Source organism: Papio anubis, chromosome 3 (genome assembly GCF_008728515.1).
Source record: "Papio anubis isolate 15944 chromosome 3, Panubis1.0, whole genome shotgun sequence".
Taxonomy (NCBI): domain Eukaryota; kingdom Metazoa; phylum Chordata; class Mammalia; order Primates; family Cercopithecidae; genus Papio; species Papio anubis.
In genome coordinates, this window is record NC_044978.1 from 16752869 (window position 1) to 16767110 (window position 14242).

Sequence of the window (14242 nt, forward strand, 5' to 3'; positions counted from 1 at the left end):
CAAACTTTTAAGGAAGAACTAATACCGATTCTACTGTAACTATTTCAAAAAATCGAAAGGAGGGAATTCTTCCAAACTCATTCTATAATGTCAATATTATCCTGATACTTCAACTAGACAAGTACATACACATACAAAATCTATAGGCCAATATTCCTCATAAACATAGATGTAAAAACCCTAAACAAAACATAATTCAATAAGACATTAAAAAGAACATTCACCATAATGAAGTGGGCTTCATCCTAAAGATGCAAAGATGGTTCAACATATGCAAATCAATAACTATGATATATCACACCAAGAGAATCAAGGACAAAAAGATTATGATCATTTTGATACATGCTGAAAAAGTATTTGGTAAAATTCAACATTCTTTTATGATAAAAACTCTTAACAAATTGGATATAGAAAGAAAATACTTCAATATGATAAAAGCCATACATTACAAACCCACATGTAAAATCACACTGAAAGGGGGAAAATTGAAAGCCTTTCCACTAAGATTTGGAACAAGACAAGAATGCTCACTTTCAACACTTTTATTTAACCTAGTTCTGAAAGTCCTAGCCTGAGTAATTAGGCAAGAAAAAGAAACAAAGGGCATCAAAGTTGTAACGGAAGAAGTCAAAATATCTTTGCAGATGACATGATCTTATTTTTAGAAAAACCTAAAGACTCCACTAAAAGTTCTTGGAACTGATGAATTAATTCAATAAAAGTTGCTTTACACTAACAGAAATCAATCTGAAAAGAAATCAAGAAAACAATCCCATTTATAATAGCTCAAAAATACCTATGAATAAATTTAACTAAAGAAGTGAAGTAATCTGTACAAATCAATGGTGAAAGAAATTGAAGACACATAAAAAATGGAAAGATATACCATGGTCATTGATTGGAAGAATTAATACTGTCAAAATCTCTACACTACCCGAAATGATATAAATAATTAATGTAATCCATATCAAATTACCAATGACATTCTTCACAAGAGACAGAAACAAATTCAAAAATTTGAAGGGAACAAGAAAAGGACCTAAATAGCTAAAGTGGTCCTGAACAAAAAGAACAAAGCAGGAGGCATCACATTACCTGATTTCAAATTATACCACAAAGCTATAGTAACCAAAATAGCATGATACTGGCATAAAAACAGATGCATACACCAATGGAACAAAATAGAGAACCCAGAAGTGAATCCATGCACTTACAGCCAACTCATTTTTGACAAAGGTGCCAAGAACATTCAATGGGGAAAAGTACAGTTTCTTCAATAAACGATGCTGGGAAAATGGGATATCCATAAGAAGAAAAATGAAATTAGATCTTTATCTTTGATCATATACAAAAATCAACCAAAAATAGATTAAAGACTTAACTATATGACCCCAAACTATGAAACTACTAGAAGAAAACGCTGGGGAAATACTACAGGACACTAGTCTGGGCAAAGATTTTTCTTGGGTAACACCTCAAAAGCACATGCAACAAAAGCAAAAATAGACAAATTTATATCAAGCTAGAAAGTTTCTGTAGAGCAAGGAAACAATCAACAAAGTGAAGAGACAACCTATAGGATGGGAGAACATATTTGCAAACTATCCATCTGACAAGGAAATAATAACCAGAATATATAATGAACTCAAACAACTCAATAGTAAAACCTCTCAAATAATTCAGTTAAAAATGAGCAAAATACCTGAATAGACATTTCTCAAAAGAAGACATACAAATGGCCAACAAGTATATAAAAAATGTTCAACATCTTTAGTCATCAGAGAAATGCAAATCAAAACCACAATGAGGTTATATCTTTTTTTTTTTTTTTTTTAGTAGAGACGGGGTTTCACTGGGTTAGCCAGGATGGCCTCGATCTCCTGACCTTGTGATCCGCCCGTCTCGGCCTCCCAAAGAGCTGGGATTACAGGCTTGAGCCACCGTGCCCGGCCGAGGTTATATCTTATCCAAGTTAAACTTGCTATTATTTCAAAGACAAAAAATTAAAAAATGCTGGCAAGGATGCAGAGAAAGGGAAATGCTCCTACACTGTTGGTGGAAATGCAAAGTAATATGGAAATTAGGGAAAAGAGTATGGAGGGTCCTCAAAATACTAAAATAGAACTACTATATAATCTAGTAATCCTACTGCTGGGTATATTTTCAAAAGAAAAGGAATCAGTATGTAGAAGTGATATCTGCATTCCCGTTTTTTTGTGGCGATGGTCTCAATAGTTACCTAAGTGTCCATCATTGGATGAATGGATAAAGAAAAGGTAGTATATACACACAATGGAATATTATGCAGTCATAAAAAGGAATGAAATACTATCATTTCCAGGCACATAGATGGAACTGAAGGTCATTATTTTAAGTAAAATAAGTCAGGCATAGAAAAACATCCCATGTCCTAGTTCATATGGGGAGCTAAACAAGTTGATCTCATGGAGGTAGAAAGTAGACTGGTGGTTACCAGAGGCTGGGAATAGAAGGGAGTGGGGGTGGGGAGGGGGTAAAAAGAGAATTTGGTTAATGAGTACAGAAATACAGTTAAATAGAAGATACACGTTCTAGTATTTGATAGTACTGTAGTGATATAGTTTGGTTGTTTGTCCCCTCCAAATCTTATGTCAAAATATGGTCCCCAGTGTTGGAGGTGAGGCCTGGTGGGAGGTGTTTGGATCATGGGGAATGGATTCCTCATGAATTAGGTTTAGCGCCATCCCCTTGCTGGTGAGTGAGTTCTCGTGAGATCTGGTTGTTTACAAGTGTGTAGCAGCTCACCCCTGTGTCTCTTGCTCTTGCTTTCACCATGTGACATGCTGGCTCCCTGTTGCCTTCCACAATGATTAAAAACTTCCTGAGGCCCTTACCAGAAGCAGATGCCAGCACCACCTTCTTGTGCAGCCTGCAGAACTGTGAGCCAATTAAACTTCTGTTCTTTGTAAATTACCCAGTCTCAGATATTTCTTTATAGCAATGCAAAAATGGCCTTACACAAGTAGGGAGATTATAGTTAACAATAATTTATTGTATATTTCAAGATATCTAGAGGAGAAGAATTGTAATACTTCCAACACAAAGAAAAGATGAATGTTTGAGGTGATGGATATCCCAGTTACCCTGATTTGATCATTATGCACTGTATACATGTATCAAAATTTCACATGTACCCCACAAATGTGTATGATGATTATGTATCAAGAAAAATAAAAACAAAAACCAGAAAAGAAAGAAACTACAAGAGCTCACTTGGGAAGGTGACATGTCTATTATCATTATTAAGTCATCCCAGAACATAGGTCACAAAGCAACATGCTGATATTCTATCAGAATTGTCAAAATTCTGTAGACATAGTGTGAAGAGGGTCTTGGAGCTTACCTTAAAAGAGATTTCATACTGTTCTCCGCCCCAGATTTCTAAACCTGGATCATAGCCACCCAATTCCCAAAACCATTTCCGATCCACAGCAAAGAGACCTCCAGCCATAACAGGAGACCTGTGAAATGAACAAAATAATCTTTAAAGGACTATGAACATTACAGACAACGGCATTTTGCTTGGGAAAAAAGTAAAATTCAAGATATGTTTTAGTGGTCAGCTGTGTGGAACTTTTCAGCACTGGTTTTCTGTAAGTGGATATAGGGTTCTCTTGAGTCTGTCACCAAAGTGGACATGGGTGGGGATGGAGAAAAATTCTTGTGAGCATTAAATATTTGCAGTTCAAGTTTTAATGCAACAATTGCCCTGCAGAGCCACATTTGCTCCACTTGTTTGTCATTAATGAGAAATATTACTACATGAGTAATAATGACCCATAAAGTGAGAAATATCACTCAATTTTATGGTTTTCCCCCAGACTAAAGGGATCTTATTCTATCAGACAGATAAAAGTATTGAAAATGCTTTTGTAGACAATATCTTTGAGTAATCTCTCAGTACGCATTCACCAAGCATCTACTATGAACAGGTCATGTCCAATTTACAAACTACAAATCGCCTAGTTAGAATAAAATAAGCAACCAGAATTAGTTGTTTAATGTGCTAAAGTTGAAATTTAAACTAAGTCTTTTCATTTTATACTATTCTTTTTAGGCCTTCTCTGCCTTTCTAAGAACTATTAATTTTGATTAAATAATAATTTTCAAGTATTCCACTCATGCTAGGATGCATTCATGTAATAAGATAATTATAACTACTTGGTGGGCCCTGCCCTAAGTGTTTTTGCAGTTCAAAGGTGTTCTTGTTTATTTATTTTTTGACTGCTCACTATGCGCTGGGCTAAAGGATAAGATCTATATCTAATTACCTTGATCAATCCTCACAACGACCCTGTGAACAACAAACATCCCTATGCACGGTTCGAGGAATCACGCAGAAGAGGTGGAATGTTGCCCAAGACTGAGGCTAGTGTGCAGTGAGGCTGGGCTAGGGCTCTTTACCACAACACTGTTTCTGTTTCAAAGTTTGGAGGCGAAGAGAGATAACTACATACAAATGGATATGAAACAGAAAACATCCTTATGCAGATCAAGCAAATCGATAAAAACACATAATTGATGTGACAGTTTTGAAAATTTTTTTGAAATAAAGGATATTTATAAATAACAGTACATTTTAAATGTTGATATACACAAAAAGATATGCATAACCATAGTAGACACCAATTTATTGGTCAACTGAGAACTTAGTCTTGGTAATGCTTTATGAGCCACTTGGAGAACATAAACCTGACTCTGTCTTCAGTGTATTATATAATTCAAAGACTTTGCATGCTAAGATGGTACCTGATTTAATTACTTCAGTCTAGGAATTTTTTGAAGATGTAGGCTTTATGCAGACGAAGAGATTGCAAGACTGGAAGAGGGATTTAGGTTTTTCCCCAGGAAAGTGGGCAGAATTCAGAAAATAATATAAAGAAACTCTCTCATGTAATTTTTTATTTTGTTTGTAATAAAAATCCAAGAATCATATGTGCCTTACTTTATCCCTCTCTCTAGCAGCCTGATCTTTTCCCATTTTTCACCCACTGAATTTCAGAGAGGAATTACAACTGAAGCTGCACCAAACTAGGATTGTAACATTTATCGGGTGCAGTTCCCCAAAGAACACTTTACCAATTGTAAGCATTGCTTCTGCAAGTGTTAGTTATAAGTAGTCAGAAATTCTCAGTCTTATTTAAGCTGAACTGCAAATAGAAAAGTCCCAAGTCATACAAATATATTCTTATTTGATTGTGTAAAAGATGAGACAAAGTGCACCAGAACTTACACTGTGCACAATGAATCCCAAAACTAGAACTACCAGAGGTATGGTGTTAAAGATATTGGGCAAGAAAAATTCTAGGTTGGGTTTTTATTGCAAATTGTCAGAAACACAATAATCTTGTTTTCTTAATGAATTTATAAAAAACTCATGCAGTGTATCTCAGGTTATTTTAGACATATAATAACATAAATTCAGATGGATCTCCTGTACCTTTATTGATGTTCCTACAAAGACCTAAATGAATTAGTATCTCCTGTCTTGACTGGTGTGAATGACAGGTGAGAAATAAACTTTTTATTTACTGTATTTATGTCTTTACTCATATTTGTCCGTGAGTTTTAAAAACAGCTTAATTGTTGTGTAATTGATGTACAATTGATTGCACATATTTTAAGTGTACAATTTGATAGATTTTGACTTGTGTGTATCTCCATGCAGCCGTCACTGAAAATGGACCTATCTGTTATTTGTCAAAGTTTCCTTATGTCTCTTTGTAATCTCTTCTCATTTCCTTCCACAGGCAATGACTGATCTGCTTTCTGTCACTGTAGATTAGTTTGCATTTTCTACAATTTTATATATATAGAATTATACAGTATACATGTTTTGGGGGGTCTGGCTTCTTTCATTCAGTATAACTATTTTGAGATGCATCCATGCTGTAGCATGTATCAATTGTTCATTATTTTTAATTGCAGAGTAGTATTCTATTTGCATGAATTTACCGCAATTGATTATCCATTCACCTGTTAATGGATGTTTGGGTTGTTCCCATTTTGGGATATTACAAATAAAGCTGCCATAAACTTTGTGTACTAATCTTTGTGTGGATATGTGCTTCCATTTCTCCTGGAAAATTCCTAGAAGTGGAATAACTAGATCGTGTAGTAGGTATGTCTAATCTTTGAAGAAACTGCCAAACTGTTTTCCAGAGTGGCTGTACCACTTTCTATTCCTGGAAGCAGTGTTGAGTTCCATTTGCTTCAAGTCCTTACCAAGACTTGTTATGGTCAGTCTTGAAGTTTAGTCATGATAATAGGTGTATAGTGGTATCTTCTTTTGGTTTTATTTTGCATTTCCATAATTATTAATAATGTTAACGTGTTTGTATCGTTTCTGTTTTTTCCTAGTAAGTCTGGCTAGAGGCTTATCAATTTTGTTAATCTGTTGAAAGAACTAACTTTTGTTTTCATTGATTTTTCTCTATCGTTTTTCTGTTTTATATTTCATTGATTTCTCTTTAGTCTTTATTATTTTAATCCTTCCGCTTACTTTGGATTTAATGTGCTCTTCTTTCCTGGTTATTTAAGGTGGAAACTGAGATAACTGATTTGTGACTTTTTAAAAATATAGGTGTTTAGTGCTATAAATCTCTTCCTAACTATTGCTTTAGTAGACTACTACAAATATAAGAATACATCATGTTATTTTTTTCATTCAGTTCAAAATATTTTCTAATTTCTCTTTTATTTTTTGACATATAGGTTATATAGAAGTATATAATTAGTTTCTGAATATTTGGGGAATTTTTTGGAGATCCTTTGGTTATTAATTCCCAATTTAATTCCATTGTGGTCAGAGAATATACTTGGTATGACTTGAATTCTTTTAAATTTATTGTGACATTTTAATGACCTAGAATATGGTCTATCTTGGTAAATGTTCCATGTGTATTTGAAAAGGATGTGTATTCTATTCCTGTTGGGTACAGCATTCTACAAATATTTATTAGGTCAAGTTGGTTGACAGTGTTGTTCGAATCTCCTATATTCTTATTGATTTTACATCACCTTGATGTATCAATTACGGAAAGAGGGGTATTGAAATCTATGACTATATTCTGGATTTGTTTATTTCTTCCTGCTATTCTGTCAGTTTTTTGCATCATGTTTCTGTAGCTCTCTTAATAGGTGCATACATGTTCAGGGTTTTTTTTGTTGTTGTTGTTCTTGATGAATTAACTTTATTATCGCTATGAAATGACTTTTATTATCCCTAATAATATTCTTCACTCTCTCATCTATTTTGTCTTGATATTATTGTAGTCACTCCAGCTTTATTTGGATTTGTGTTATCTGAATACTAGTATTTATAACTTTTTCTATCTTTTTACTTTTAAACTCTTTGTGTCTTTACACTTAAAATAGTTTTCTTATGGGTAACATATGCTTGCATCTTGCATTTCAACTGTGTTATTTAGATCACTTACTTTCAATATGATTATTCGTGTGTTTAGGTTGAAATCTATAATCTTCCTCTTTCTCTTCTATTTGTCTCACCTGTTGTTTTCTTTCCCCTTTTTTTTGTCTTCCTTTTGATTAACTGGATATTTTTCATAATTTCATTTATTATCCTTTTTGGCATAACAGTACTCCTTGTTTCTTCATTTTAAGTGGTTTCTTTATCGTAATGGTTTATGGCATATATCTTTCTTTGATCACAGTTTATGTTCCAGTGATATTATGTCACCACACATATATTATAAAAAGCTACTGAGAGTATGGCTGCATTTCTCTTCCCCCAGTCTATGTCTTTGTTATCACACATTTTACTTTTACACATGTTTTAAATCCCCATGTTGTATTATTATTATTTTTGTTTAATTGGCCAATTACCTTTTAAAAAGATTTAAATAATATTTTATTATGAACACCATTTTGTATAGATGAAATTATATTATGAACACCTTTTCTGTATTCTGTTGGAAATAAGTGGCTCTAAGGAAAATTTAAATTGTGACGTATTATGCACAACTGAGTTTGTGGATTAAAATTCATACTCCACCACCAAAATAGGAGTTAAGTATTATGCAGTGTTGTACTGAAGTTAACAAGGATGACTGCTTCCCTCATATATTAAAGATAAAAGATTTTAGTGTGTCACACTGTTTTTTCATTAGAGGAAATGAAAAAGAGTAGTTTATTAGTTTGAGCATGTTCTTCCAGTCTTTTGCTTTAAACATAATATTAATGACTTGAAACTTTAGCTATGGGCTCCATTTCCTACAATCTCTCACTTGTTTATTTTCACATTGTGTGTTTTCTTGCAAAATATTCTTGCTATTTTTGTTTCCCTGAAAGTGTTAACACATTGCAAGTGTGTTCTAATGTGGCTCTGTGTCCATGTAACTTTCAACATATTAACGTACTTTATGAATATTGCTCACAATATCACAAATCAGGCTTTGAGTTTTGCTACTAATACAAACCTGTTATCCATGAGATGCCTTTTAAAATTAATATGATCATGAAGCAACATGTTCTTACTGAAGATTTTTTATTTACAGGCCATAGAAATACATGACTTTTCTGAATATTTAGTAGAAATCAATTTTCTATTTTATGTTAAGTCTGTTAAATAAGGTAATAAATATGCTTTCCTTTTTACTTATGGTAGACTAATTTACTTTTCTATAACAATTTTTACATTCTAAACTTAGCTAAATTTTAAATTAATGAGGCTATACGGTAAAGTGTACTAAAACCATTCTTTATTCGGTATCAGCAAGAAACTCTTTATGTTTTCATCTGTGAATGCATTTTTCAAAGTGTGTGGTTGGTCCTCTTCTCTAAACCAAGATACAGTACTTAATGCTTGTAGCCTTGAGTGACTCCTACAGTATTCTGAGGAGTTGCTGATCTTCCTAATATTCTCTGTTTCACATATTGACTCTCGATGCCGTAAATGAAAAAAATGGTGGAGTTTAATTTAAAAAAATTATCTGGGCTGGGCGCGGTGGCTCAAGCCTGTGATCCCAGCACTTTCGGAGGCCGAGACGGGCGGATCACAAGGTCAGGAGATCGAGACCATCCTGGCTAACACGGTGAAACCCCTTCTCTACTAAAAAATACAAAAAACTAGCTGGGCAAGGTGGCGGGCGCCTGTAGTCCCAGCTACTGGGGAGGCTGAGGCAGGAGAATGGCGTGAACCCGGGAGGCGGACCTTGCAGCGAGCTGAGATCCGGCCACTGCAGTCCAATCCGGGCGACAGAGCGAGACTCCGTCTCAAAAAAAAAAAAAAAAAAAAAAATTCTCTGGCTTATTTTTGCCTACTTTCTCACATTTTCAGACAACATTATTTCAAGTTTTAATGCATCTTGTATAATCTTTGGGGATCAGGATAATAAAAAATGACGTTATATTGAAAGATAAACATATATAAATAACTTTATTTAAAAAATTACTTACTATTAAAACTTAGGTTCAGTAAACTAAAGGAGACTGCCAATTTGACCTCTTAGAAAATAAAATGGCTCACAATTTCCATTCATTTCAGTGGCCACAGTGAGCATTCCGGACATGTGGCTTGCAATGTGAATTTGATCAGCAATGAAACGGCACAGTTTTCCTCAGGACTCAGTTAAGCCAAGTCTATAAGCATAAAGATGAACCACATAATTTTCAATTATATAACCAGAAATCTTTAGTTGGCCCATGACTCAGAACACTTGCAGCTAAAATATAATTATTTTCAACTAGAATTCAATTGTGGAGTAAAATGATACTTCAGGTTAAAACACTGTTTTTAAACACTTTGTCCTTTGAAGTATGAAAGCATTGCTTAAATGAGAATTTTGAAAAGAGTGACTAAATAACTACAGATACATTCATTTGTATGATTTATCTTTAAAAATTACCATTTTTGTATAATTTGTTTACTTTTTATGGTGTCACGAGGTTCTATGGGGATGAGAGAGGACTATTGTTCTGGTATGCAAGGAGATGATCACTCTACGGGCAAAGATAGAAGCTGTTCCTGGGCTGGGAGAAATGTGTCCTCTTTGGAAGGCCAGGATGCAGAAGTGGAGGGAAAAATGGATTCCAATCATAGAAGGCTGTGCTTTCTCCTGACTCATCCATCTTGGAACGACAGATGTATAATGGGAGAAATGGCTCCGATAGCGTGGGAACTGAACAAATTGTGTAAGTGAAGAGGTTTCCCACCAAGTGCCCAGGCCTGTGCCCGGAGACAGCAGTGCTGACTAAACCAAGGGTTACTCTCCGCCCCATGGACTCTGAGGAAGTATTGAATAAATGAATGATCTATGTCTTAGCAGCATTTCACTTCCTACTTCTTCCACTAGACTGCACCAAACTGCTGGAATTTTTATTTTTTTAAACAGTAATAAGTGGCAACAACAGTGAAAATAGCAACAAACAGAGGTTTTCTGCTTTTCCTTCTGAGAAACAATAGTTAACTTGGATTGTATTCCAGGAGTGAGGGGTTCTTTGACTTACCAGTAGAGGACAGACTCCCAAAGTAACAGCATTAATAAGATGGGGATCTCAGATTTGTTAAATCTGAACTAAATGGAATGCAACTCTATGTTAGATGGTAAGAATAATGGTCCCAGTGAATCGTGGCTTCGGTGTCCATGCCCTTGTGTGGTACACTCCTACACTGACTGGCTTGGCCAGGTGACTTGGTGTAGCCAACATCAACAAATGTGGTGCAAGCACAGGTCTTATGCACTGAGGCTTGCACCCGTTCTTACTGCTTCAGGAAGCCTGTTGGAGACACGTGGCCCAGATGACAATCAGCACCAACTATCAGGTATGCAAGTGAGATGGTCTTAGATCACCCAGCTCCAGCTGAACCACCAGATGCCCAGCACCCCATGAAATACACCAGGTACAGGGCGACCAACTGTCCCAGTTTGCTTGAGACTGATGAGTCTCCCCAGATGCTGAACTTTTAGTGCTAAAACTGGGAAAGTCCCAGGCGAACAAGATAAATTGTTCACCCTATTTAAGAGACCAACAGAACAACCATTTAGTCAAGCTTTGTCTGAATTTCTGACTCTAAGAATGGTGAACGAACAAAATGGTTGCTGTTTGAAGCCACTGAGTTCTGGGACGGTTTGTGGTATACCCATAGATGGCAGATAACAGACCTCATTTTGAGATTCAAGCTCTTAAAGGAAGATGTATTAGCATTTCCATTATGTTACTGACAGAAGAAAATAGCTCTTGATAGACGACAGGCTTTTGGGTAGTTTCTTTATTTCTAAAGTCTCTCTGAAATAGGCTCATTGTTTTGGGGTCATTTTGAAAAGTTCTCTGCACTCATATGCTAGGGTATATTGCAAAGCATAACTGGATTTACTGGATTTCAGAGCTTCTGAAAATGAAAGTGGAAGCTGCTCCTTAAAAATAAAAAAAGCTCTCTGTTTTCCTAGATTTACAAATGCAAATGCAAATGTTTAGAAAAGAGTTAGTAGAAAAGGAATAAGGCCAACTAGTTATCCAAAAGCAGGTGGCAGAATTATGACTCCTCAGCTTTTTGGATAAGATGAGGAAGAAAACAAAATTATAAATCATGGTACAAATTTTGTGCTATTTTGTACCATGATTTATAATTCTGTTTTTATCACACACATAATGACATATCATACTGTTATGGTTTAAAAGGTTTTATAAGATTGAATACGCTTTTTGGTGCTTACTTCATATGTAGAATAGTAGACTCCTCTGTGAAAGGATATAAAGACTTGATGGAAATCTTGTGTATGTCAGTACCAATTATATAAGGCATTAAACCAAACTATAGCCATAAATATTGTGTGAGGGCCTCGGTTTGATGTTTCAATTAAGCTGTTGGTTCTGAAGTGGCTCAGAATATTGCTGCCTCCATATCTTCAGTGGTTGGCACTGATCTTTATATGAGATGAAATTGAAAACCGTGGATGCCTCTAAAGGACTACATCAACAATGTTAGTGGGTTCAGGAGGTAAATAGATAAGATGCTGTAAAGATTTTTTCAGCCTTAGTCTTCTGTTATGTGACCAAGATGCTTTGTCCCTCAGTTACTTTTATGTGGTCAAAAATGTTTGTGTGTGTGTGTGTGTGTGTGTGTGTGTTTATGTATGAGCAAAGGGAGGATCTAACAACAATGGAGGGTTCCAAAATTCCCTTCCTCGTTCCTACAGTAAGTAATAGATGGCTTCGCCTGGTGGATAGAGCTGATCTTTCCTGCTGTTTAGTGGGTGGATGATAAACAATCTGCTGGGGTCACCCACACTCCACTCCTAAAAATGGCAGAACACATCTTGTCTCCTTTGAAGAAATCGCCTCAAAGGTGTCTGGGGACATACAAAGTGGAAATACGATGGCTTATTTTCTTAAGTCATTTCCTGTCCATTTCTCTCTGAGGAATGAGAAGGATTGGCACCTCGGCTTAAAGTATAGATTTGGGTTTCTTTTTATGTTCCAAAATTATGCCCCTAGTCTAATTATCCAGTAATTCTTATTGGATTCATTCATTTCTAATTTCTAAGCGACCTTAGATTCACATTACATAATAGGATAATGACCTTGGTAATGTTTCAATTATTAATCATTTTCTTATGCAATCTCAGTGCAAACTCATCCTGCCTGAGAGGAGAAGTGAGGTCACATTAACACTAATAGCCAGATGACAAGGGTCTTTGGGTCCATCTGTGTGATAGCAGTGCTTCAGTGTTTTGCCCATTGGATTCTCCTGGTTTTCTGAGAGTCCCCAGGGATGTGACCATATCCTCAGAAACAAGTCTGCTCGTGCTTTTCTCCTCTGGCCCACGAAGTCACCTTGCTATGGTGCCTGTTGCCAGCCCCCTCCAGGTGGTAGCTGCTCTGCCAGCCGTGGTCAGACCCTGCTGCTCGTCCCCTGGAGTGGCCTTTCTGGGGAAGGTCGCCCTGGGACCTAGGCCTAGAGCTGTGTGTCCTGTCCTAGGCTTGAGTGCTAAAGTCACACTGCGAATACCCCGAGCTTCACAAAGTCTTCTGTCAAAACAACTTTTTCTCTTTTGGAATTCACCTTGCTCTCCACAGGGGCCACCATGCAGTCTCTCAGGCCAGACGGGAGCAGATGCCATCGTGTCACCTTGAGGTTCCCCTTATTGTCTTTGCTCCTCTCCCAGCTTCCCAAATGCTTCTGTAATTCTTTAGCTTAAAAAAACTGCCAACCGCACACCTAGCGACACATGTAAATAGATGCCCCAGGGTGTCACCAGCTCACCAGCACTGTCAGTCTCTGAATCCCAGTTTGGGCTTAGCAAAGCTACCTAGCTTCTCTTACATAAAACAGAGATTAGATCTCATAACATTATCAGGATGGGACTCTGAAACCCTCCTGTTTCCCACCTCGTTTGTCCTCCAACATGACCTTTGCCCTTTTCTAAATCCACAATTTGGTACGGAGGGGTCCCTGAGACACTGGCACAATGTTGATGAGTGCACACTACTGGGCTTTAGCTTCCGCATCCCGTCTTAATTCTAGTCTATCTGTTTCCACATTCCCTTACACTCTCCAACTAACACTGGAAGGATCCTTTCCCATTGCTCTCCCCTCTTTAGTCCAGGCTCTTATCTCTCCCATAAACACCAACATCAAAATGTGATGTGAAATGGCAGAGCAAATCACTGACTTCATGTGTACTGGAGAATGTTAAAAACTGAAAGTACCCAGCGTAGAGTGGAGAGCCTTTCTTCTAGGATACAAATAGAACTTTTCATTCATGGAATAAATGCTTGTTATTAAAATCCAAGCATGCTTGAAACTGCAGGAAAGCTTGTTTTATGCTTCATTTATTTAATACACATTTGACAGTTTCTTCTTATGAAAACATTACTCCTTCATCTTAGTAAGGAAGGCAAAATATGCTTTTTCTCTACAGCACTGATTGCAACTCAAAGGCAATTTTGGTGTCACTTTCTGACACTTTATATCAAGCAAAAATTTACTGCATGTGGCATGGATTTTTTAATACCTCTGATCAGCCCTTTATCTTTTAATAAATTTATACTGTATGTTTACACCCTGCTTAATGACCTTAATTTCTTAAAAACAAAACAACAACAAAAAAACAGGACCTGAGGAAAAGAATTCTTAAGCAAAAAGTCTATAACTATAACTTATCAAAAGTCTGGAAAAAAGCATCACCTTATTTGCCCCTCTAGGTCAAGCCTATCCACAAAGAAGTTTCATCTTACTCTG

General features: G+C 36.2%; 1 protein-coding gene and 1 long non-coding RNA gene across 4 annotated transcripts in view; one reads left to right on the plus strand and one right to left on the minus strand.

The window, feature by feature from the left end:
* Nucleotides 1-14242, minus strand: part of GALNTL6 (polypeptide N-acetylgalactosaminyltransferase like 6) — a 1207198-nt gene that overhangs the window by 147853 nt on the left and 1045103 nt on the right. For both annotated transcript variants that reach the window (XM_003899362.5, XM_003899363.4), the window contains one exon: nucleotides 3383-3500. In XM_003899362.5, coding sequence (XP_003899411.2) covers nucleotides 3383-3500 — 118 coding nt within the window. The remainder of the gene's footprint in view (nucleotides 1-3382; nucleotides 3501-14242) is intronic.
* LOC108586153 overlaps nucleotides 3477-14242 on the plus strand; it is a 30412-nt gene continuing 19646 nt past the window's right edge. For both annotated transcript variants that reach the window (XR_002521884.2, XR_002521883.2), the window contains exon 1: nucleotides 3477-3632. This is a non-coding gene — a long non-coding RNA (uncharacterized LOC108586153). The remainder of the gene's footprint in view (nucleotides 3633-14242) is intronic.